The sequence below is a fragment of the Pituophis catenifer genome, unplaced genomic scaffold (assembly GCF_029215685.1).
Source record: "Pituophis catenifer annectens isolate HBS135680 unplaced genomic scaffold, rPitCat1.0.hap2 SCAF_2, whole genome shotgun sequence".
NCBI classification, from domain to species: Eukaryota; Metazoa; Chordata; class Lepidosauria; order Squamata; family Colubridae; genus Pituophis; species Pituophis catenifer.
In genome coordinates this window covers 35,725,767-35,748,641 of record NW_027256882.1, presented here as the reverse complement: position 1 = coordinate 35,748,641, position 22,875 = coordinate 35,725,767, and the positions used below count along the sequence as shown (strand labels likewise).

The following is a 22,875-nucleotide window of genomic DNA, read 5'->3' as shown; positions in this document are numbered from 1 at the left end:
TTAGAGGTAAAAGAAAAACCCTTGTCAAAGAGCACATCTGCATTGCTTTATCAAAAATGAAGTCCAGCACCAGATTTGAAAGGAGCTACATATTTCAAACAGGTGTAGGTCTTCCCTTCTCTAATCCCACCCTCCCTTCAGAACGTGGACAGATTTTCAAGTTCTGAATATCAGCAGCTAGCAGATATTTCTCAGAAAGGCATCCTGGGGAAGAGAGAGGAATCACAAACATACTTGTGACAGGAGAATAAATTACTGTGATTGGGATAATTATAGGTTAACTACAGAATCACAGCTGATTTTTTTTAAAAAAAAACTTTATCTGTGGATGCACAGCTGGAGAAATAACTTTGTGGGACTCCTGGGCATTGTTTTATTTTAAAAGTTCACTTTTAATAGTCGAGCAGGGAATAATGTAGGAAAGTTTTGAGTCTTTACTCAATATGACTTATTCTTGAAACCCTAAAGTTTATAGTATTATAATACAGCTTTGTTTATTTGTTTGTTTGTTTATTATATTTATATGGCCATCCATCTTATATTGAACTCTGGGTGACTCCCAACCAACAATTAAAGTAGCATATTTGTGCAATTAATGCATTCATCTATCTATTTCAGAGGTGGTATTCAGCAGGTTCTGACCAGTTCTGGAGAACCGGTAGCAGAAATTTTGAGTAGTTCGGAGAACCGGTAAATACAACCTCGGACTGGCTCCGCCCCCATCTATTCTCTGCCTCCCAAGTCCCAGCTGATCGGGAGGAAATGGGGATTTTGCAGTAACCTTCCCCTGGAGTGGGGTGGGAATGGAGATTTTACAGTATCCCTCCCCTGCCATGCCCACCAAGCCACACACACAGAACTGGTAGTAAAAAAAAAAATCTTGGATTTATCCATTTATCCCACCACTGATCTATTTATACATTCATACATTTATACATTAATACATTCATCTATCTATTAGAACCACCAATAGTGAAAACCTGCCCCCAAAATAAGCTTTAATAAGCAAAAACTCTCATCAAACTCACACTATCTCAGCCAGGTCTTATGCTTTTTGGAAAGTTAGGAGGGTGGGGGCTGGAGGTGGGTTTTACATAATTTTACCACCGGTTCACCACACACTGAAAATGGGCCTTCTGTGCGTGTGCACGGCTTAGAAAACATGGCTAAATAGGACAGCATAGCGCCAGGTCGCCATTACCGGTTCACCTGAACTAGTCCGAACCGACTGAATACCACCACTGGTGGGGGCCTGTCAAACTTCAAGTGAAGGGTTCCATACAACAGGGGCTGCCACGGAAAAGACACATTTTCTAGATCCCATAAGATGGCAATGTTTAAGGCAGGGGTCAGCAACCTGTGGCTCTGGAGCTGCATGTGGCTCTTTCACCCCTCTGCTGCGGTTCCCTGCGTGTCACAACCACCGATGTGCGACACCCACCGGCATGTTATTTATTGAGCTTTTCATCCCCCGGTAGGCCAACCATGGATAAATCCAAGAAAAAGAAAATTCAGAAGAAAATAGAATGTTTAATTCAACTACATATGCTAGATGTCAGCACTCCAAACTACATTCATTCCAGTGCTGACATAAGGAGGAGAAGAGGGGGCAGCTGGCAAGAGGACGCTTGACTTTTCACCTACTTATTTTCCCTGAAGATAATCTCCCCTAGGAGATGGGTTGGGAGGGGGGACATTCCTGGGAGCTGAAGTAGTAGATATGGGGAGAGTGATTTGGAAGATGGCCAATGAGACGCAGAGAATTGGGGAACAGAAAGGGAAGGTTTGGGGTCAGGAAGTCAGTGTTGGCTACGACGTAGTCGGGGACAGATTGTCATGCTTAATAAATGAAAGATTTCATCAAAGACTATTTGTTTGGAAATTCAATTTATTTGAGACGACACTGAAACCTGACACTAGCTTTGTGGCTCCTCAAGAAATAGTCAGGCATGGGAAAGGTTTTGTGGCTCCCGGTGTTTTCTTTTCTGTGGGAAACGGATCCAAATGGCTCTTTGAGTGTTTAAGATTGCAGACCCCTGGTTTAAGGGAAAGCACTGCGAGCATGCCGATCCTCTCTAATCTGGTAGGATGAGTAAAAATGTCCTTAGACAGAGGCCTTCCAGCAGATAATCTAACCCTGTGCCATATAGGACTTTGAAGATAATGATGAGCACACTGGGGGGAAAAAACAGGAGCCAACTGTCAGGGTTCCAAGTAACACGCCCGTAGCAAACAGAACTCTGAGGCAATTAGGTTCCTCAAAGAATAGCTTTATTGGACATCTCATATTGGCACGAGCTGGTGAAAACCGACTCTGAATACTCCTGTGGTTTTAACCTAATTAAAAGTAAAGGTTTCTCCCCCTTTCCCAAACACTCAGTCACATGGTCCAATCAAGGCTCTGTCCAGTTGCCTGGTGACATCACTCCTCCTCACTCCGGCCATCTGTGGGAATGTCCTTGGTTCCCAGGAGAAAGTATTTTGTTTTGGCTACACACCCCAACTATCTCTATCCCCCCCCCATCCCTCAGCTCCAGTGTGGGAACACTGAAGCCTCAAAATGGCCTCGGTCAGGTCACCTTCAGGGTTGACACCAACGCAATTCATGCAACAGAGATGTAACAGGGGTGAACCTGGGGACACCCATTACTGTGTGTGCCACTGCATTCTGTACATTCTGGACCAGTCATAGCTTCCAAGTGGCCTTCATGGGCAGCTCATAGAGCATATTGCAGTAATCCAAATAGAAGGTGACCAAGGCATGAATGATCATGATTTATTTATTTATTTATTTATTTATTTATTTATTTATTTATTTATTTATTTATTTATTTATTGGTTCGATTTATATGCCACCCTTCACCGGAGACTCAGGGCAGCTTACAATACATTATCAAGGCATCTTGGTCCAGGAAGGGGCACAACGTATGAGATAGCGTGGCAACAATGCACTGTTTCAGAGTTGCCAGACATGCATAGGAGGAGGGGAATGCATGGGGCCACAGATGGGTATCGGGTGATGGGACTCATGCTGGGAGAGGAGCAGTGGTGGGTTGCCCCCGGCTCACACCGGTTCTATAGAACCGGTAGTAAAGCTCCACCCACCAACCCCAACGTCATCAGAACACTTCTGTGCATGCACAGAAGAGCACGCGCAAGCAAAGAGAGTGCACGCGAGCGGCCCCGCTGCAAACCGGTAGTAAAGGTAAGTAGAACCCACCCCTGGAACGGAGCCAAGAAGGCAAGCCAGCTGCGGTCAGTTCAGAAGCCATCCAGGGATGAAGAGTAGGGCCAAAAAAGTACTTGCTGGAGCCAGCCAGAGAGCAACTGAGCTGCAGCAACAGTACTTGCTGAAGCCAGCCAGGAGCAGCCAGGAACAGGAAGATGGAGCATGCTGAGTCCATATAGCCAGCTGGCTAGCAGAAGCCAGTAATGCTGGATAAAAACCTTTTTACTCTATTGCTCACCATGTGCCAAGCTGAGACTCCAGTAAAGAGACCCGTTCTACTCACAGTGTGGCTTCTTTCTTTGCTGGCTTGGTTTGGAACAGTGACAATTGATGCACTGGATAAATCTATCCAAATGCTCCCTTAGCCATGACTGCCACCTATTACTTGAGCAGGAGCTGTGAGTGTAGAAGGACCCTCACATTCCAGAATAACACAATCTTTGCATCCACCCCAGTGCCATCTTCTATTAGAATTTCTGAATTGAACACTTTTTTAAAAAGGGAACATAAGAATTCCCACACACACACACACATACATACACACTTTTCTCTACACTGATATGGAAAAATCCCCTTCCTATATTCAGGCCAGGTGCACTAGAATCATTATCTCCAAGAGAAGACAATCAATATGTCAGGGTTCCAAGTAACATCCCCAAGGAAAGAAGATCTCAGACCGCTCAACAAACCTGGGTACAGTGAAAAACCACGCTGCAGTCAAGTAATGTCTTTAGCAGGAAACAGGTTTATTCGGTCTCCAGGCTTGCCACAAACAATGCTGAGTTCAATATGCGATAACACAAAGTCGGCGTTGGGATCTGCCACATCCCAATGCCGTTTAAATAGCCACGCTAATCAGTTCACCAATTGGCAGCGTTTCCAGGTTTTCAGCTCCACAACTGTCGTGTGAGCTTGGACGTCACCCGGGTGCGCCATTGGGTGGTAGCAAGTAGCAAAAAGATCCTATTCCGGCCGCACTGTGTCTGACCGCCTGACTAGCCACTAACACCCCCACCACCAAAATGGGCCCTTCCCCCCTTTCCAGCCCGCGGCCCATCCACTGCTGTCAACTGCGACTCCAGCTTCATTCAGTGAGATCAATGCGGTAACCCTATCCCTGGTGTGTCAAGCATGGCAGGTCTCGACAGGCGGCTCCCCCTGTCAGGAGTCCACCTGTAAGACATAAAGGAAAGGGGTTAGTACAGGTTCGCTAGCTGTCTGTCCCTCCCTCACCCCCGGGTTTGTGTGGATATTTTCTGTGAAATAGCCTACGTAGTCTTTTTGCTTTGAGGTTTTCAACTGATACCCAGGATGCCTCTTCAACTGGGTAACCTTTTCATCTTACTAAGTACTTAAGTTTTCCCCTACTTATTTTGGAGTCCAGGATGTCATCGATCTCGTATTGCCCCTCATCCAGTGGACCTGGACACTCGAGAGGTTCTCATACACTCTCGACTGGTTTTAAGAGACTGCTGTGGAACACAGGATGGATTTTACCCAGTAACGGTGGTAGCTTTAACTCTATGGTTACTGGGTTTATCACTTTCATGATAGTGAATGGCCCAAGATATTTGGGCCCTAACTTTCTGCTGGATATTTTTAGCTTGATGTACATAGTGGACACATATACCTGATCCCCCACCCGAAAAGGTTTGTGGCCCGCTCTCTTCCTGTAAGCTTGTAACTTATACTCCCTTGCTGCTTTATTTAATGCTTCCTTGACTTTCGGCCATAGGTTTCTGATTCGGACCCCCCACTCTCTTGGAGACCCATGTTCTTGATCATTCACCTCCAGTTCAGGGATTGCAGTGAATTCCCTGCCAGAAACTACCTGAAATGGTGTAACACCAGTGCTATGGTGTACAGTGTTGTTATATGCTACCTCAGCGAATGGTATGAGATCCGACCAGTCAGATTGTTGGTAGGATATATAACAAAGTAAATACCTTTCCACCATAGCATTGGTTCTCTCTGCAGCCCCATTGGTGCTAGGGTGGAATGCTGAAATCAACCCTTGGGAGGATCCTACCATAGCGATGAAAGTGCGCCAGAATCGTGCTGTGAATTGTACGCCCCTGTCCGATATGATTCGATGAGGGGCTCCATGCAATTAGTAAATATGACGTATGAACAATTGTGCTAACTTTTTAGCAGATGGTAAACCACAGCAGGGAATGAAATGTGCTTGTTTGGAAAAAAGGTCGACTACAGTCCAAATTACTGTGTGACCTTTGCTTTCTGGGAGGTCAACAACAAAGTTGTTGTCTTTTTTGGTATGATAGCCTGTATAACATCTTCCCTTTTACTATTAAATTGAAGCATTCGTGATAATGCATCAGCCAGGAAATTCCTCCCCCCGGAACATACTTCAAATCGAAATTGAATCGCTGGAAGTATGGCGCCCAGCGTACCTGTTTCAGTGACAATTTCCTAGGGGTTTGGAGGGCCTCTAAGTTTTTATGATCTGTCCAAACCTCAAATTTATCGCCAATACTTTCTAGTAGATGTCGCCAAGTGAGCAGTGCCCACCTGACCGCAAATGCCTCTTTCTCCCAAATAGCCCAACCCCATTCTGTAGGCATCAATTTGCGTGAAGTATAAGTACAGGGATACAATTTCCCCTCTTTGGTTCTTTGTAACAACACAGCACCAACGGCTACGTCGCTAGCATCTGCTTGCATGATATATTTTAAAGCAGGGTCCGGGTCTCTGAGTAACGGTTCTTGGGAGAACAGACTCTTTAATTGCTCAAATGAGCATTGACATTCAGGTGTCCATAGCAACAGCTCTCCCGGCTTCGCTTTGACTCCAGTATGTTTGGTTAATACTTGTCAAACTAATTGTGTATGCTTCTCCATAGTCTTCGAATATATTAAAATGTCATCCAGGTAGACGAGGATATAGGTGTTCATGCAGGACTTCATTAATAACCTGCATGAAGACGGCCGGGGCGTCCTGTAACCCGAATGGCATTACTCAAAATTTGAAGCTACCTAAAGGACAGTTGAAGGTGGTTTTCCACTCATCATCCGGACGTATCTGGACTCTATAATAGGCCTCTCGCAGATCAAGCTTGGTGAACACCTTCCCTGTAGACAACATAGCTAGGAGGTCTTTCATCAACGGCAGGGGGTAGAAGTGTTCAACACAAACAGCATTCAGAACCCTAAAGTCCACACATAGATGTAAACCTACATCCTTCTCTCGAAACAGAACCAGCATGGCCATACGTGCCCAACTGAGCTGAATAAAGCCCCAGGCCAAGTTCTTATCTATGTATCTACGCAATTCATCTAGCTCCTTTTGGGTCATCGTGTACATGCATGGTTTCGGTAATTTGGCCCCAGGGATTAACTCTATGGCACAGTCAGTTGCTCTTTGAGGGGATAACACCTCACATTTGTCTTCATTGAACACAGTTGCCAAATCCCTATATATGTCTGGAAAGCCTGACTGCTGAGGTCCTTGTACGCATCTTACATTCCCATCCCATCCTATGTTCTTGTTGTTGGGTCTCAGGGTCCAGGTCTGGTCCCATACTAAGCCGCAGTTTCCGAAACCCACCTTCCCACCATATGGTAGGTCTCCATTTATCCAACCAGGCTAGACCCAGTATAACAGCTTCGACCATCCGTTCCACCACTATAAAGCAAATCTGTTCCCTATGCTCCCCTATCTCCAAGCAAACAGGCTCAGTAACGTATGTAGCCAGTGTCCCCTCAAGTAGAGACCCATCCATCTGTTCGAACCTTATAGGGGACTTAAGTTTTACAAGGTGGAGACCTATGCTATTGACCACTATCTTACGGATGAGATAACAGGTACATCCTGCTGTCTTGTCTCATCTCATCGTACTACACTGATAGGGGTACTATCAGTACTCCCTGTTTAACCATTGCGGATGTGCGCACATTTCATAACACCACTGGTATAACGAAAAGGTGTATCGGGTCACTTACCATGGGATCCTCCGGCTCACTATCCTCCCGAATATAGTACCAGTATACTTCTCCCCCACCCCCCAGGGGCTCTTAGCATCCAGCATCATTGAACGGCAACAGCTGGTTGGCGTTGGTGTAGTTATCTTTGACCGGTCCGACATAGAATGAACCTGCTCACGGATCTTGCCCCTGTTAGTGGAGTCCGCATGGACGTAGGTTGCAATGGGGGTATAGGTCACTCAGCAGCCCGATGACCCAATTGATTGCAGCGAAAGCAACGAAATGTTCCTCTCCCTCCTGCCATTGCTGGCCTAATTGGTGCAGGCCCACTTGTCCCAGGATCCTTTGGCCCCACTGGTTTGGCTGCTGCAAAGCGTTGTGGTTGACTCACGCTGCCCACTCCTCGTGGCTGGAATTCCCGCAATCCTACTTCTAGTTCTACCGCTGCCTTAAACCATTCTGATAATCTCGGTGGCAACCCTCGATACACACATGCCTGTCTCACTTCCCTATCCAACCCAGATCGGAATTAGTGTACCAGTAATTGTTCAGGCCAGGCACGCAACCGCCCAGCTAGGGTGCGAAACTCTTTCACATAATCTTTGGCAGGACATCCCCTCTGTCTCAGGGCCATTAGCTCCCCTTCAGCCACCTGGACTCTTGAGCTATCCTCAAAATGTCCCCGTAAATCCTCCAAAAACAAACCAACATCTGCTAACTCTTTTGCATGTTCACTATGGAGGTCAGCGACCCAGTTAGCTGCCTCCTCTTGTAGGACAGCAGTGATGGCAATGACCATAGCCCACTGTGATGGGAACATACATCCATATAAATCCATATGGCTAAGTATCTGGCTTAAGAAAATTGATACCCTGTCAGTGCTACCATCAAAGGAGGCTTGTATTGGTGGAGGTCCCCATAATTGTTGTTGTTGTGGCCACACCCCTGGCACCTGCATAGGGATTTGGCCTGCAGAGCGGGTATCCTGGACATCCCTCTCCTCCACCCTGCGATGGCTGACCTGATTCCGTGAGCCCGCTTGGCCCGTCTCGTGGCCTCCTGGCTTTCGTTGGGTGTCCTGGTCTATCCCATGCAAAGCCTCACCTAAAGAGGATGTCCTAGGTCCTGGGAACTGCTCTTCCGTGATTCTAGCCCTGCTAAGCCCTTTATCCATACGTAACTTAGGGCTTGCCAAATGAAAACAGGTACCTGTGCTACTCTCTCCCCCCTGCCAAGTAGCAACTGTTTCCCCTCCTGTAACCCAGGGCTGCCATGACGATGCATCCCTAAAGCTAGCCTCCCCAAACTTCTCCCTCAGCACGTCCAACGTAGAGGCCCCGAGTCTGGTGTAGTAGCTCCACTCTCCTTCTTTGTCCTCTATCCACTTCCTTTCCCTCCAGCCCTAGAAGGTGGCTTCACTTTGATAAGGGGTCGGGGTTTTATGGGCCCTGGGACTGGTAAGAGCTGAACTATGCCACCAGTCACCTGATGAAACCTTCGTCCCACTCAGCACAGAAGCTTCCTGGTCCTCGATGAAGCTCTCCCCCCGCTGAGGCTTCTTTTCCTTTGGCCGAACCACCGGAGGCTCACTGGTGCTCTGGACCTCTGGCATTTCCAGGATGGTGGCATCCTCAGATGCCTCCCCCGAGCTGGCAGTGCAGCCATTGTGCCCTCGCCATCCTCTCGGCTCCCAACACAGCACAAACAAAAGAAAACACCGACTTTCTCTCAGACCGCTCAACAAACCTGGGTACAGTGAAAAACCACACTGCAGTCAAGTAATGTCTTTAGCAGGAAACAGGTTTATTTGGTCTCCAGGCTTGCCACAGACAACGCTGAGTTCAATATGTGATAACACAAAGTCGGCGTTGGGATCTGCCACATCCCAATGCCGTTTAAATAGTTGTGCTAATCAGTTCACAATTGGCAGTGTTTCCGGGTTTTCGGCTCCACAACTGTCACGTGAGCTTGGACGTCACCCGGGTGAGCTTGGACGTCACCCGGTAGCAAGTAGCAAAAAGATCCTATTCCTGCCGCACTGTGTCTGACTGCCTGACTAGCCACTAACACCCCCACCACCAAAATGGGCCCTTCCCCCCTTTCCAGCCCGCGGCCCATCCACTGCAGTCAACTGCAACTCCAGCTTCATTCAGTGAGATCAATGCGGTAACCCTATCCCTGGTGTATCGAGCGTGGCAGGTCTCGACAGAAGACTCCAAAGCTAGGCATTCCTCAAAGTTCCATTTTATTAGAGATGTCATATTGGCACATCTGGGAAAACCTGAATCTGAAAGCTTCCAGGTTTTCCCCACCCAAAAGAAAGTCCAAGTCCCTGCCCCAGCACCCACATGTCCATCACATGGTCTAATCAATGCACCATCCCAACTGGAGATGCTTCCCAATCACACACCTCCAGGTGCAGGGCAGAGTGACCTTGACTCTCAGAGAAAGAAATGTTATTATGACTATATATCTCCCCAGCTCCCTACAATCCCCCCTCCCAGTTTCCCACAGCACTAAATGTGGCAGGCCTGAAGATCCATTGCCCAAGATGGCTTCCAGGCCTGACACAATATTCTTGACTACAGTTATTATGACATCTAGGCTGCTAAATAGGAGTGGGAATAGAGTCAAGCCTTCAGCACTCCATAAAGCAGAGGCCTAAGGTGAAACTTTCCTCTCTGCACGCCAACTGAAATTAATTTTGGAAGGAGGAGAAGAATCACAGATGATATGTGCTTCCCAGTCCTAATTCCCTCAGGCAATCCAGAAGTATAGCATAATCAACGGCATTAAAAGCTAGACTTTAGAAAGAGTGTGGAGAAGAGCAACAAAGATGATTAGGGGAACAGAGGTTAAAACATATATACAGAAGTGTTGCTGGAACTGGGTATGTCTACTTTAATGAAAAGAAGGAGTAGGGGAGACATGATAGTAGTGTTCCAATATCTAAGGGCAGGGGTGGGCTGCTGGGGGTTTGTAGGGTTTCAGGAGAACCTCTAGCTAAGTTTCTGTGCAGTTCAGAGAATCCCCAAATCCAACCACTGGCTGGCCCCGCCCTGCACTGTCCACTCCTCCCCTCCCAGGAGTATCCACGCTGCCCGTTTTGGATGAGAGATAAGTTCAAGGCGCACACAGTGGTTCTGGGAGGGCAAAAAACTACTGGAAATTCAGGAAGATCCAGAGGGCCTCTGGAACCTGGGGAGGCCATTTACGCCCTCCCGGAAGCTCGAGGAAAGGCTCTGGAGCCCAGGGAGGGCAAAAACGCCCCCACTCATGGTGCAGGAGGCTGACTAGGTCACACCCACCCTGGCCACGCTCGCCCAGCAACCAGGCAAAGAATCCCTTGCTAAAAATTTTGAAGCCCACCTCTGTCTAAGGGGTTGCCACAAAGAAGAGAGAGTCAACCTATTCTCCAAAGCACCTGAAGGCAGGACAAAAAGCAATGGATGGAAACCAATCAAGGAGAGAAGCAACCTCGAACTAAGGAGAAATTTCTTGACCATTAGAACAATTAATCAGTGGAACGACTTGCCTCCAGAAGTTTTGAATGCTCCAACACTGGAACATTTTAAGAAGATGTTGGATAACCAATTGTCTGAAGTGGTGTAGGGTTTCCTGCCTGAGAAAGAGGTTGGATTAGAATACCTCCAAGGTGCCTTCCAACTCTGTTATTCTGTTAATCTATGGACCAGGTTTGATCCACCACATTCAACCCAAGCCTACCAGAAGTCATCCACAAGCATGTTCAATGGTGTCTTGCAGAGGTGAAATGCTCCTGGTTCAGACCGGATCACCTGATATGGGTCCAGAATGTTAAATTTAAACAGTCGCAGAACTTGAGGGAAAATTTTTATAAAATGTTTTATAGGTGGCATTTAGATCCTAAGAAATTGTCTTGTATGTATCCTAATGTTCAACCAAAATGCTGGAGATGTGATTGCTTAGATGCCACATATTACCATATGTGGTGGACTTGTAAGAAAGTGAAGGCCTTTTGGATAAAAATTTGGTGGGTCACGCAAAATGTTTTGAAGAAAAAACTTCAGTTTTCTCCACAATTGTTTTTATTGGGTATAGTTAAGGGTTTTACATTGGGTGAAACAAAGTTGATATTGTATATGGTGACAGCAGCGAGATTACTGATAGGTCAATATTGGAAAAATGAAGCTATGCCTACTATTGAAGAATGGACTTTGAAGATGGCCAGTTTTGCAGAGATGGTGAAGATTTCAGCATATTTAATAGACCGAACTCAAGAGACTTATGTATGGGAGTGGAAAAAGTGGATAGATTATGTGCAGAATAAATACCAAACTAGGAAATATCAGATAGCTTTTAACTGAATGTATTATCTAGGGATAGAATAACTGAGTTTTATGAAGGTATAAACAGTATATAGGGGGTGGAGGGGTTCAAGTCTTATAAAATGTGATTTTGATTTGGATTATATTTTGTGGAAGTCACGGGGGGGAGGGGAGGGTTGGGGGGGGTTAGGGAGGGTTAGGGGGGGTTAGGGAGGGTTGGGGGGGGAAACTGGGGAGAAAATGTATTTGTAAAACTTTTTCAATAAAAAAAATAAATATATCTCAATGCCCTTATAAAAAACCTACATAAGGACTTGAAGCCAGACTTTGAAAAAAACAGAATTAAACAGAGTGATTCCAGGTCAGTAAAGAAGTGAGACAAGACTGTATAAGGTAAAGGTAAAGTTTCCCTGCACATGTATGCTAGTCGTTTCCGACTCTAGGGGGCGATGCTCATCTCCGTTTCAAAGCCGAAGAGCCAGTGCTGTCCGAAGACGTCTCCTTGGTCATGTGGCTGGCATGACTAAATGCTGAAGGCACACAGAATGCTGTTACCTTCCCACCAAAAGTGGTCCCTATTTTTCTACTTGCATTTTTTACATGCTTTCAAACTGCTAGGTTGCCAGAAGCTGGAACAAGTAACGGGAGTTCACCCCGTTACACGGCACTAGGGATTCAAACCACTGAACTGCCGACTTTCTGATCAACAAACTCAGTGTCTTAGCCACTGAGCCACAATGTCCCTAATTACAAGATGGTATTCTTATTTATTTATCTTGTATGCTGAATGAATATTGAAGAAGTGTAGTTTGGAAGACAAATATCATAGTTTTAAATTGGTGGAAGAGACATCAATAACCTTCCTTAGGCTATTTATTGATAGTAACATTAATGACATGGGAGAAACAAAGAATTTTTAGAACAAATAACAAAAGGTTTTCAATATTTTATTTTATCTTAGCAATAATTTGGATAAAAACATAACTGCCAAAATCAAGAGCTCTAGTTGTTTTTCATTATTAGATGCTCCTTCATGTTCAAATCAGGTCTCAGAATGATGACGTAACATTTGGGGACAAAGATGCAGCCCAGTAAGCCCAGGCTGGAAGTCAAGATGGAGAAGATCTGCACAGCCACCATGTATTTTCCTTTGGTGCTCAGGTAGGTGGGGACAAAGGAAACCCAAACACTGCAGAAAACCAACATGCTGAAGGTGATCAGCTTGGCTTCGTTGAAAGATCCTGGCAACTTCCGGGCCAGGAAAGCCACCAAGAAGCAGATGGCAGACAGAAAGCCCATGTATCCAAGGGCACTGTAAAACATTGTAACTGAACCTTCATTGCATTGCAGAAGGATCTGTCCTTTTTGGGAATAGAAGTCAGAATCTGGGAATGGGGGAAAGATTCCCAGCCATATGAAACAGATGCCCACCTGAACACCAGAGCAGGAGAAGATGATGAAATTGGCCAGAGATTTCCCCAGCCATTTCCTCATCCTGCTGCCTGGCTTTGTGGCCAGAAATGCCACCACCACCATGATAGTCTTGGCCAGCAAGGATGACACGGCAACTGAGAAAACAACACTGAAGGCAGTTTGTCGAAGAAGGCAGGTCGCTTTCTTGGGTTGACCAATGAAGAGAAGGGAGCTCAAGAAGGAAAGCAGGAGAAAGATCAGCAGAATGTAGGTGAGATCCCGGTTGTTGGCTTTGACTATGGGAGTTTCTCGATATTTAATAAAAATTCCTAGAACTGAGGCAGTGGTTAGAGACAAAAAAAGGGCAGAGATAGCCAGAACAAGACCTAGGTTTTCTCTGTAGGACAGAAACGTTATAACTTTGGGAACGCACTGATCTCGCTTGTTGTTGGAATGGTGGTCATCTGGACATTTTTCACAATGGGCTACATCTGGAAAACACAAAATACTGTTTTTTAACAAGTGATTGAGTGACATTCAGCACATCATTTTATGCCGCCCAACTCCCAAGAGTACCTTGGGAGTTGGGCAGCATAGAAATGCGACAAAATAAATAAATAAAATAAATAAATCATAGCCAACTTTTCAGATATAGGATGTACACATTTATTGTTATATGATTTGTTTATTATGCAATTATATTTATAGACCACCTGTAAAACATTTTGCAGCAGTTTCGCCTTAAATTATAATTTGGGAGTGAATTTTCTATATTTTTCTTTTTGAAAACTCTTCCCATTCTTGCATTAGGATTATTCTTTTGACATCTTGCATCCATTTTACCATACAAATGTTTATTTTTTCCATCTCCATGTTATATTTCAAAAACAATTTATATATGGCTCTAAATCATAAATCTTATTTTGTATGAGTATTTCAAATGCTGTCATCTTTCTCAAGGTCTCGCAATCTTTTTCAAGATGGTTTGTTATTGTTTCAGCATTTTGTGAAAAAAATCCACCACCGTGAATTCTACCTTCACTGAAGTGATTTTAGTCTGCTTCCTGAGTCTGGATGTAGCATATCGGCATATGACATCAAATCTTGGTAATACCAGAACGGTGGTAGCACAGTGATTAGAATACAATATTGCAGGCTAACTCTGCCCAGAGCCTGGAGTTCAATCCTGATCAGCTCAAGGTTGACTCAGCCTTCCTTCCTTTTGAGGTTGGCAAAAGGTGGACTCAGATTGTTGGGGACAATACACTGACTCTGTAAATAGCTTAGAGGATGATATAAAGCACCCTCTAAGTCTAAGTGCAATTGCTATTGCTAATACATTGTCCTTAAAATATATGGTGCTCCTTCTTTGTTCTTGAACTACCAACCTTCCTGCACAGAGATGGTTCCTTCCATGCATGGAGAACAGTCATAACAGCAAAGTGGTTCTCCCTCCCTCAAGAGCTTGGTATATCCTGGGAGGCAACTTTCAGTACACCTAGAAAAGGGGGCCTTCTAAACAGAAAGGAAGTCAGAGAAACACAGGAATGAGGGAGTTACTTATAAAAATGGAACTGAGCACCAAAGTGGGTTCAGCAATTCAAAAAGATACTTTCAAGATCTTTTTCCAAATATAATGAAAATAATTTTCTCTTAGTGAAAAGTCTTCACTAGCTATTTCATTTCAGCAGGCTATGATCCCAGAGTCCCCTTAATGTTCAGAAACGGCTGTTGTCTCTCCTATGCAGGCATCATTATCCTTCTGGGATTTTTCTGCATTTGGACTTCAGATCCCATCAGATTCAGCCAACTGGTCAATGACACAAAACTATGGAAAGTGTAGTCCAAAGCATGGAAACCACAGGGTTGCTCGCTCTCATCTTAGCAATTGCTAGAACACAATCTATCACATCATGTACTCTGGCTTCTTACAATATGCATTTGTTAGATCTCAATTTCCTATCAACTCAGTCTCAAAGCAGACTCTAGTTGTGAACAAACATTGGATAAGATTCAATAGAACAGAATCTCTGTAATGCAGGATTGAACTGTAAACTCCTTGATGCGCTCTCAGTTTGGTTGTCTGCTTGCATTCATTTGACTAGATAACATTATCAGTGCTATCATCAAGCACATCAGGCATTGATGAGGTTACTTAGTTCGGTAAGCAACCAATGAAATACCTGCAAACAACAACCAAGCTCAGAGAACATCAAAGATTCCACTAACTAAGTGCCTCCAACCCCAGAACAATGCTGATATTCCCACCATAAGCAATAGATCTTTTGAAAGATCCAGGAGAAATAGTAGTGTCTCCTTCAACTGCCTTTTTACTAGTGTAGGTCCTCCATTATAGTGAAAAGGCTGAAAAACCATAAAATCACATGGATATACAGTATAGGAATAGATAAATAATAAAACCCAAAAAGAGGCAGATTTGGTTACCTGGTTAAAAGACGTTGGCCATATGATGGCGCTCTCATGGACAGAGACCTTGATATCTGAAGAGACTTCTTCTTTTCCAATATTCCCAATTACCACCCCAGCAGCAGATTTGTTGGGAAATACTGCCCAGTCCATGATATCAAAGTCGGCAGTAGGAATTCCATTCTCATCCGAATAAGCATCATTTACAGAAAAATTGTAAATCTGGAAGTTTCTTAGAAAAGGATGGAGCTGAAAAGATATGGAGAATCGCACTTGAAATGTATACTTTCCCATTTCAACCCTAAATCAAAACAGGGATAATTTACCCCGGTGCTTCTGTCTGCAAATGTGGTAGGAAGATTATTTTTTCTCTCTCTAATTCCCTCTCCCCCTCTCTTTCTTTCCCACTCCCTCTCCCTCTCCCTCTCCCTCTCCCTCTCTCTCTCTCTCTCTCTCTCTCTCTCTCTCTCTCTCTCTCTCTCTCACACACACACACACACACACACACACACACAAAAACTTTTTTCAGTTTAATATTTTTTGCCTGCTTTATGAAATTGGTAATCTCAGATTCCAAACATATTATGACTCCGGCAATCTCACCATATTCCTATGGTAGTTTTTCCACTAATTCTATTGGTATTACAAAAAGGAGTGTCCCAATTTTGCTTGACTAGAACATTAACAACAACTTGGCTTTGAGTCATCAACAAAAGGTTGGTCCTAAATCTTCAGTCTCCTTTGGCCAATGTCCTAAGGCACCCCTGCTGCTTCCCCTTTGTTGCAGGGTTCTTGCCTGCCTCCCTGTGTCCAAGTCACCTGCTGGAAGGAAACATGCACTAATCTAGGCAGTGTAAGAAAAAAAGGGAGAAAAGGAGATATATGCAATGCATGTAAAAAAAAAAGGATGAGGTTTCTATCCCACTCTTTGGAAGAGAAAATATCACAAAATGAAACAGTGAGGTTTAGAACAGCCACTAGAAATGAGAGCTAGTTATACAACCAGATGTGACATCATGATGCAACCTGACTTTTCCCCCACAATGTTGTGAATGGAAGTTTTTTTCCCCCTTATTAGCTGATATGTATCACAGTTGGAAAATTGCACAGCCAGAGAAATCACTTCTGTTCTGATGTCCTGGAAACATGGAAGAACAATGGAGGCATTTGGAAGTGAATAAAATGGTCAATAGAAACAACACATTCCTTACCAATGTATTATTATACGCTCTTTCTAAGCTCTACAAGTTTTATTCTTCTATAGTAGCTTTATGGAACCAACAGTTGGTGGTGGAATGTGAAAGGATTGGGAGAAATGATTGGGTTTGAAACAGGGGTGCTATTCTGACAGGTTCTGACAGTTTCTGAAGAACCGGTAGCAGAAATTTTGAGTAGTTCGGAGAACCAGCAAATGCCACCTCTGGCTGGTCTCAGAGTGGGGTGGGAATGGGAATTTTGCAGTATCCTTCCCCTGCCACGCCCACCAAGCCATGCCCACCAAGCCACACCCACACAACCGGTAGTAAAAAAAAATTGAATTCCATCAATGGTTCCAAATACTAAGATTTAATCTTCAAAGCAGAGGAAAAGAATCTTGGGAGATGGCAAACACAGAAGAGAAAATTGCCAGGCAATAACAAGGAAGCTGTAGTGTGCTTTCTGTAGCTTCAACCTGAAGATGCTAAGAGGAAGAAAGATTTGACTCCTCTTTGCATGGCAGGACAGCAATTCAGAACTACATGAGGCCAATTTAGATCTTTAAGAGAACATGATGGTTTTGGTGGCATCCTACTGTTTATTTATTCAGCAATTGTGGAAAGAACCTTCCAGTTTTTTCCGACATCATTGCCTATTCTCAGAAGCATCTCTTGTTTAGTCTGGAAGATTTACCAACACAATCTCTCTCTCTCTCTCTCTCTCTCTCTCTCTCTCTCTCTCTCTCTCCCCCTCCCTCCCTCCCTCCCTCCCTCCCTCTCTCTCTCTCTCTCTCTCTCTCTCTCTCTCTCTCTCTGTCTTTCTCTCTCTCCAAACCTCCTCATCTGCTCAGAAGAAATATTAGAAACTGGCAGTTTTTGTTGGGATCTGCCCCCTCCCCCCATCCATCTCTGCTTATCTTTAACATAACATTTAAGAACTGAAAGGGAACCATCAGCAGAATTGTGAAAAACCATTACATGACACGGCTGTACCATCTGGATATCCCAAATATGCATCTTCCTCTTACTCCTTTGGGAGGAAAAGGCAGCACTGAGGGCCCAGGCCACAACCTGGATTGCTGTGGAAATACTGGAGCCATCCTCAGACAGGATTCTTTCAACCAGATCTTGGGGTGGGATTTCCCAGGTCTCTTTCTCCAGGCATCTCTTCCAAACTTTCTTAGACAACAAGGGGATTGAATAGGAACACTGAAATGCTGCCTCCCCAAACTTCCGTGCAGCAGAGTAATGTGAATTAAAATCATAATATTGTGTCCTTTTCTTTGATTGAGTTGAGAAGGATAATATAAGATGGTTATGCTGGAGATTAACAAACTGGTAAAATAATCTCACATTGATATCAGACAAAGCTGTAGCAATCCATACTTTTTCCTTAAACAGGATTTGATTCTTTTCAATGTGTTGTATTAGCACTGCTACTATTAATGTGGTCTGAGAATCCAACTGACAAACAATACTTTTCACTCTACTGTCACTAAAATATTGAAAAAATTGCTTATCCCTCCCTATTCTAAGAACCACGGGTAAGTTTTCTGAGAAGGCAACACAGACGCCTTTCTTTAGGGCTTCTGGCACAAAGGTTCTTCTGAACTTTTCTCCAGTTTCATTGTCCGGAGCAGCGAGGCCGATCCACGTCCATCGGAAATGCAGGAGCAACTTGACAATTGCCAAGTGAGGAGGTTCTTGCTTTGGAGTCACCCGGTAGAAAAAAGGAAAATGGTGTTTCTGTTCTGGAATGTGGCTGATGACCCCATAGTTGATCTAAGATGTAAGAGAAAAAATATGGTCAATTGTTTTGCTTTTCAGGACAAAAATAAGTCCTTACCTCAAAGGGATTTTTTTTTTCTGATGCTAACCCTATACTCACACATCAAGTGGTCAAATATATTCACCAAGTTATACTCAGTGGCTAAGACACTGAGCTTGTCGATCGAAAGGTCGACAATTCAGTGGTTCGAATCCCTAGTGCTGTGGAACGGAGTGAGCTCCCGTTACTTGTCCCAGCTTCTGCCAACAAAGCAGTTCGGAAAGCACGTAAAAAATACAAGTAGAAAAATAGGGACCACCTTTGGTGGGAAGGTAACAGACATTTGAATGCCTGATGAAAATATAATATTTCAGGAGTCTTTAAAGCTCTGTCATCTGACACATTTTATTTATCATCTGACCCCTTTTGGACTATCAGTAGACTTTATAAAATGAAATTAGCATTAGTATTCATTCATACTTGTGGAATTTTGTAGGTGCCTAGCATAGCTGAAATGTAATTAAAGAGTTCTGAATCAGTCTCTTCAAACACAGCCAAAAGATTGTTTTGTCTTCCGCAACTGTAGTTTGGGACGTTCTCCTGCCCTGTAGACAGCAAGTCCATCATGACTTCGGATGTGATCCTTGCATTGAAAAAGTTCTCATAGATGCTGTATCCCAGGGTGATGTTTGGTAACAGCTTTGGATTCTGGTTGACCTCATGAATGACAAAGAAGAAGGGCAGGACGTGCCAGAAGCTCATACTCTTTGTACTGCAAAATAAGAGAGTGCAGTTGGTTTTCATCCTCAGTTCATAAAATGACATCATATTACCTGAAGCTGTTCCTTTATGACATTTAGCAATCAGTTTGATCGCTGTCTTATGAGGCTAGCCTGGAAATTTAACAATCTAAAAATCTGAAATTAGTTATAAAATGCATCTCTAATATAGCTCTAATTGTGTTGCCCAGGATGATGTTTGATAACAGTTTTGGATTCTGATTGATGTCATGAAGGGAAAAGCAGGAGGGGATCAGACCAAAAGCTCAATTCCTAGTTTTAATCATAGAATGCTAATATCACAGGTGTCAATATTAAAAGTTAAAACATATAAAATTTTATCATTCATATCAGCTAACCATCCCCATTAAAAGAAACGCAGTGGAAAAGATAAAATTAATCACTAGCGTTGAGGACACATCAGGAATTACCTTACAAATCTGTGGTTTGGAGGCTTAAAGAAGGTGTATGGTTGAAATACAGCGCTAGATGTAGATATGATTCCACTAATCAGGAAATCTCCTGTCTTGTAGTAATGAAATTTATGTTTGTCATCTTTCTGCACATTTAATGGACATTTGGTCATCAGCGTCCCACATGGAAAATGGGACACCAAGAGAAGCAGCAGCAGCAGCATTTCAAATATCACAATGAAGATCTTCTGTAGTTCTCTGAGACAAGACACCACTGTCTTTAGTTTCTGGGAAATCTTTAGGGGAAGCACAGCTCTCTTGCCAAAGGACACAGATACACTGACTTGACCAAGCAAGATAAAATTTAATCTGCCACATTAAAAGGACAGCATTAAAATTCGGACCTGTACAGTGTGCCTACAGGAGTCTCACCGTGTGTTCTTTGTAATCCTTGAGGTTCTTGTGGACCAGATCTTCAGATTTTTATAAGAATTACAAAATATTTGTGAAATCTGTTGATGGGGGTTACTAAATATCCCTATCTCTGTTTCAAAATAACCGTGGGTGAGAGAAGTCCCCTAGGCTATAGTGGAAGATGAAGTAATCATTGTGATTTTGATAATTATACAGGGATTTTGGAATCACAGTTGATTCTCTGTATGACTTCATTCACAAGTGTACCTGAGGGGAAAAAACTTTGCATGAGTTATGGACCTACTTAGAATTTAATCATCAAAATAACAACTGGAAACTTTTTATTCCCATTATTACTTTGGAGGAAGCAGAATATTATGGTCCTGTTATATTTGGGTTTCATGTTGAGTCATAGCACAGAGAACACACAGATTTTTCTTGTGAATTAACTCTGGTGGACCCTGAATTAGGTGGGGTGTTCATCCTGCCTCTGCTGGGTCTCTCATCAGCTTTCAGTATTTGAAACACAATGTATATGTAGTCCTCGGATTACAACAACTCATTTAGTGACCATTCAAAGTTACAGCATCATTGAAAAGCATGACTTACAAAAAGTCATTTAATGAACATTAAAAGTTACAGCGTCATTGAAAAACATGATTTACAACAGTTGCATCTTCCCCATGGGCACATGATCAAAATTTGGATGCTTGGCAAGTGATTCATATTTATGACGGTCGCAGTCTCCCAGAATCACGTGATCCACTTTTGCAGCCTTCTGACCAGCAAAGTCAATGAGGAAATCTGATTCAATTAACAACCAATTTTCTAATTTAACTTAATTCACTTAACCATTCTTACAAGAAAGGTCATAAAATGGGGCAAAATTCATTTAACAATCAGCAACAGAAATTTTAGGCTTCATTGTGGTCATAAGTTGAGGACTCTAAGCCAATTGAGAGGGTTTGGAATGAATTTTCCCCTCCCCAAAAAATTATCGGGTTCCTCTACTCAGTCAACTCTCTTCGATTTACAAATATAGAGCACTGGGGAAAGTCTTTGCCACATTTCTCCCTGTGTGAAATCCCATATAACTCACTCAAGAAATTGAGGACTATGTTGCTTCTCGTATTCTAAACTTTGTAATTAAATTACAAAGTTACTATGGCAACTGTGATATCTTTGGGAAAGAAGTTTTGAAAGTATGCCTTCATAAATTGAGTAGATTTTTAGCAGGCCAATTTTTTTTATTTTATTTTTTTGTATTGATATGAAAGAGTATCACACTTTCCTGATGGAAATGAGCTGGTCTCCTTTCTTTCCTAATGCAAAAGGAAATTCTTCCAAATGTTCAGCTTAATTCAAAACAACATGTCCTTGAATTAGTTGTCCACATGTAAAGCATTCCTGGCCTGCTCTTGAGTTGCCATAGGCAGGAGGGGGGGGGAAACTGATGGAGCAACCAGAAGCACATTCCACGCATACCTTCTCAAGGCCACAGCCTAGGTTACCAAGAGTCATCTGGAGAGGCATGTTCTCTACGGCCCGCGAAAGTGCTCCGTTGGAGAATGTGATTTATGACACACCCTGGGAGGAGGGAGAAAACAGGGTCATAGTTGGGACGTAAATTACGTGAGGCAGAACTGACTCCATTTGGGTATGTTGCTCCTAATTAACAACTGGTACTTAGCTCGAGGCTCATGAATTAATTAGGGCACCCGTCGGAACCCCGACATTAGTGCCGTCATATCAGCACTCAGTATTTTCACATTAACAATCAGGAGAGTCTAGATCACAGGTATCAAACTCAATCGCATCATAGGCCATATTATGATGTATCACGTTTTTTGCCTTTGCAGAGCCTGGATGGGTATGGCCTACACATGATGTCTCCAGCCAATGGGACACCAGTCTGACAGGCCTGGCTCTAAATCAGAGGTGTCAAACTCGTGTCGCCACAGTATCTTCAAGTGACATATTGCGACTTTTTTCCCCTCCACTGAACCAGGCATGGGCATGGCCAGCGGGTGACTTATCCGGCCTGCGTGCTGCAAGTTTGACACCCCTGCTCTAGATCACCTGAAGAAAAGAGCAGAAGGGAATGAAAAAATAATATCCCCATGAACAAATAACTAGTAAGTAAATCAAAGGTGATAATTGTCCAACTATAGAAGCTTAACAATATGAAATGAAATATGACAAAACAACTCACAAGGAACCATCATCATCAATCAATCAAATAGAGCTGGAAGGGACACTCGAGGTCTTCTAGTCCAGCCCCCTGCTCAAGCAGGAGACCCTATACCATTTCAGACAGGTAGCTGTCCAGTCTCTTCTTAAAGACCTCCAGTGATGAAATACCCACAACTTCTGAAGGCAAAGCTGTTCCACTGGTTAATTGTTCTCACTGTTAGAAAGTTTCTCCTTAATACTAGTTTGCTTCTCTCCTTGATTACTTTCCATCCATGGTTTATTATCTTGTCTTCTGGTGCTTTGGAAAATAAGTTGACCGCCTCGTCTTTGTGGCAGTTCCTCAAGTACTTGAATACTGCTATCATGTCACCCCTAGTCCTCCTTTTCTATACACCAGCAATACCCAATTCCTGCAGTCGTTCTTCATATGTTTTTGTCTCCAGCCCCTTAATCATCTTAAGTGCTCTTCTTTGCACTTTTTCCAAAGTCTCAGCATCTTTTTTTATAATGTGGTGACCAAAACTGGATGCAGTATTTGTGGTCTTGGAAAGTTTTTATACAGCGGTACTAATACTTCACGTGATTCTGATTCTATTCCTCTGTTTATGCAACCAAGATTTATATTAGCTTATTTGGCTGCTGACACACACAACTGGCTCATATTTAAATGATTGTCCATGAGGACTCCTAGTTCAAAGTTATCTGATTTTATCAGATCTATCTATCTATCTCAAATTTACTGATTTTGAACCAGGTACAAGTCTCTACTTGTAATTTTGTTTTTTCTTGCCTAAT

The 22,875-nt window shown here is 43.5% G+C and overlaps 1 protein-coding gene across 1 annotated transcript; it reads right to left on the bottom strand.

Annotated features, from left to right (window-relative positions):
* Nucleotides 1-12,479: 12,479 nt before the first annotated feature.
* On the bottom strand, nucleotides 12,480-21,420 carry LOC139310100 (vomeronasal type-2 receptor 26-like). Its single transcript, XM_070934258.1, has 7 exons — nucleotides 21,373-21,420; nucleotides 19,492-19,769; nucleotides 18,762-19,053; nucleotides 18,086-18,295; nucleotides 15,336-15,566; nucleotides 14,279-14,405; nucleotides 12,480-13,375 (listed from the first exon to the last, which is right to left on the bottom strand). Exons 1-7 carry the CDS (start codon nucleotides 21,418-21,420, stop codon nucleotides 12,480-12,482), a joined length of 2,082 nt encoding a protein of 693 aa, XP_070790359.1.
* Nucleotides 21,421-22,875: the final 1,455 nt, after the last annotated feature.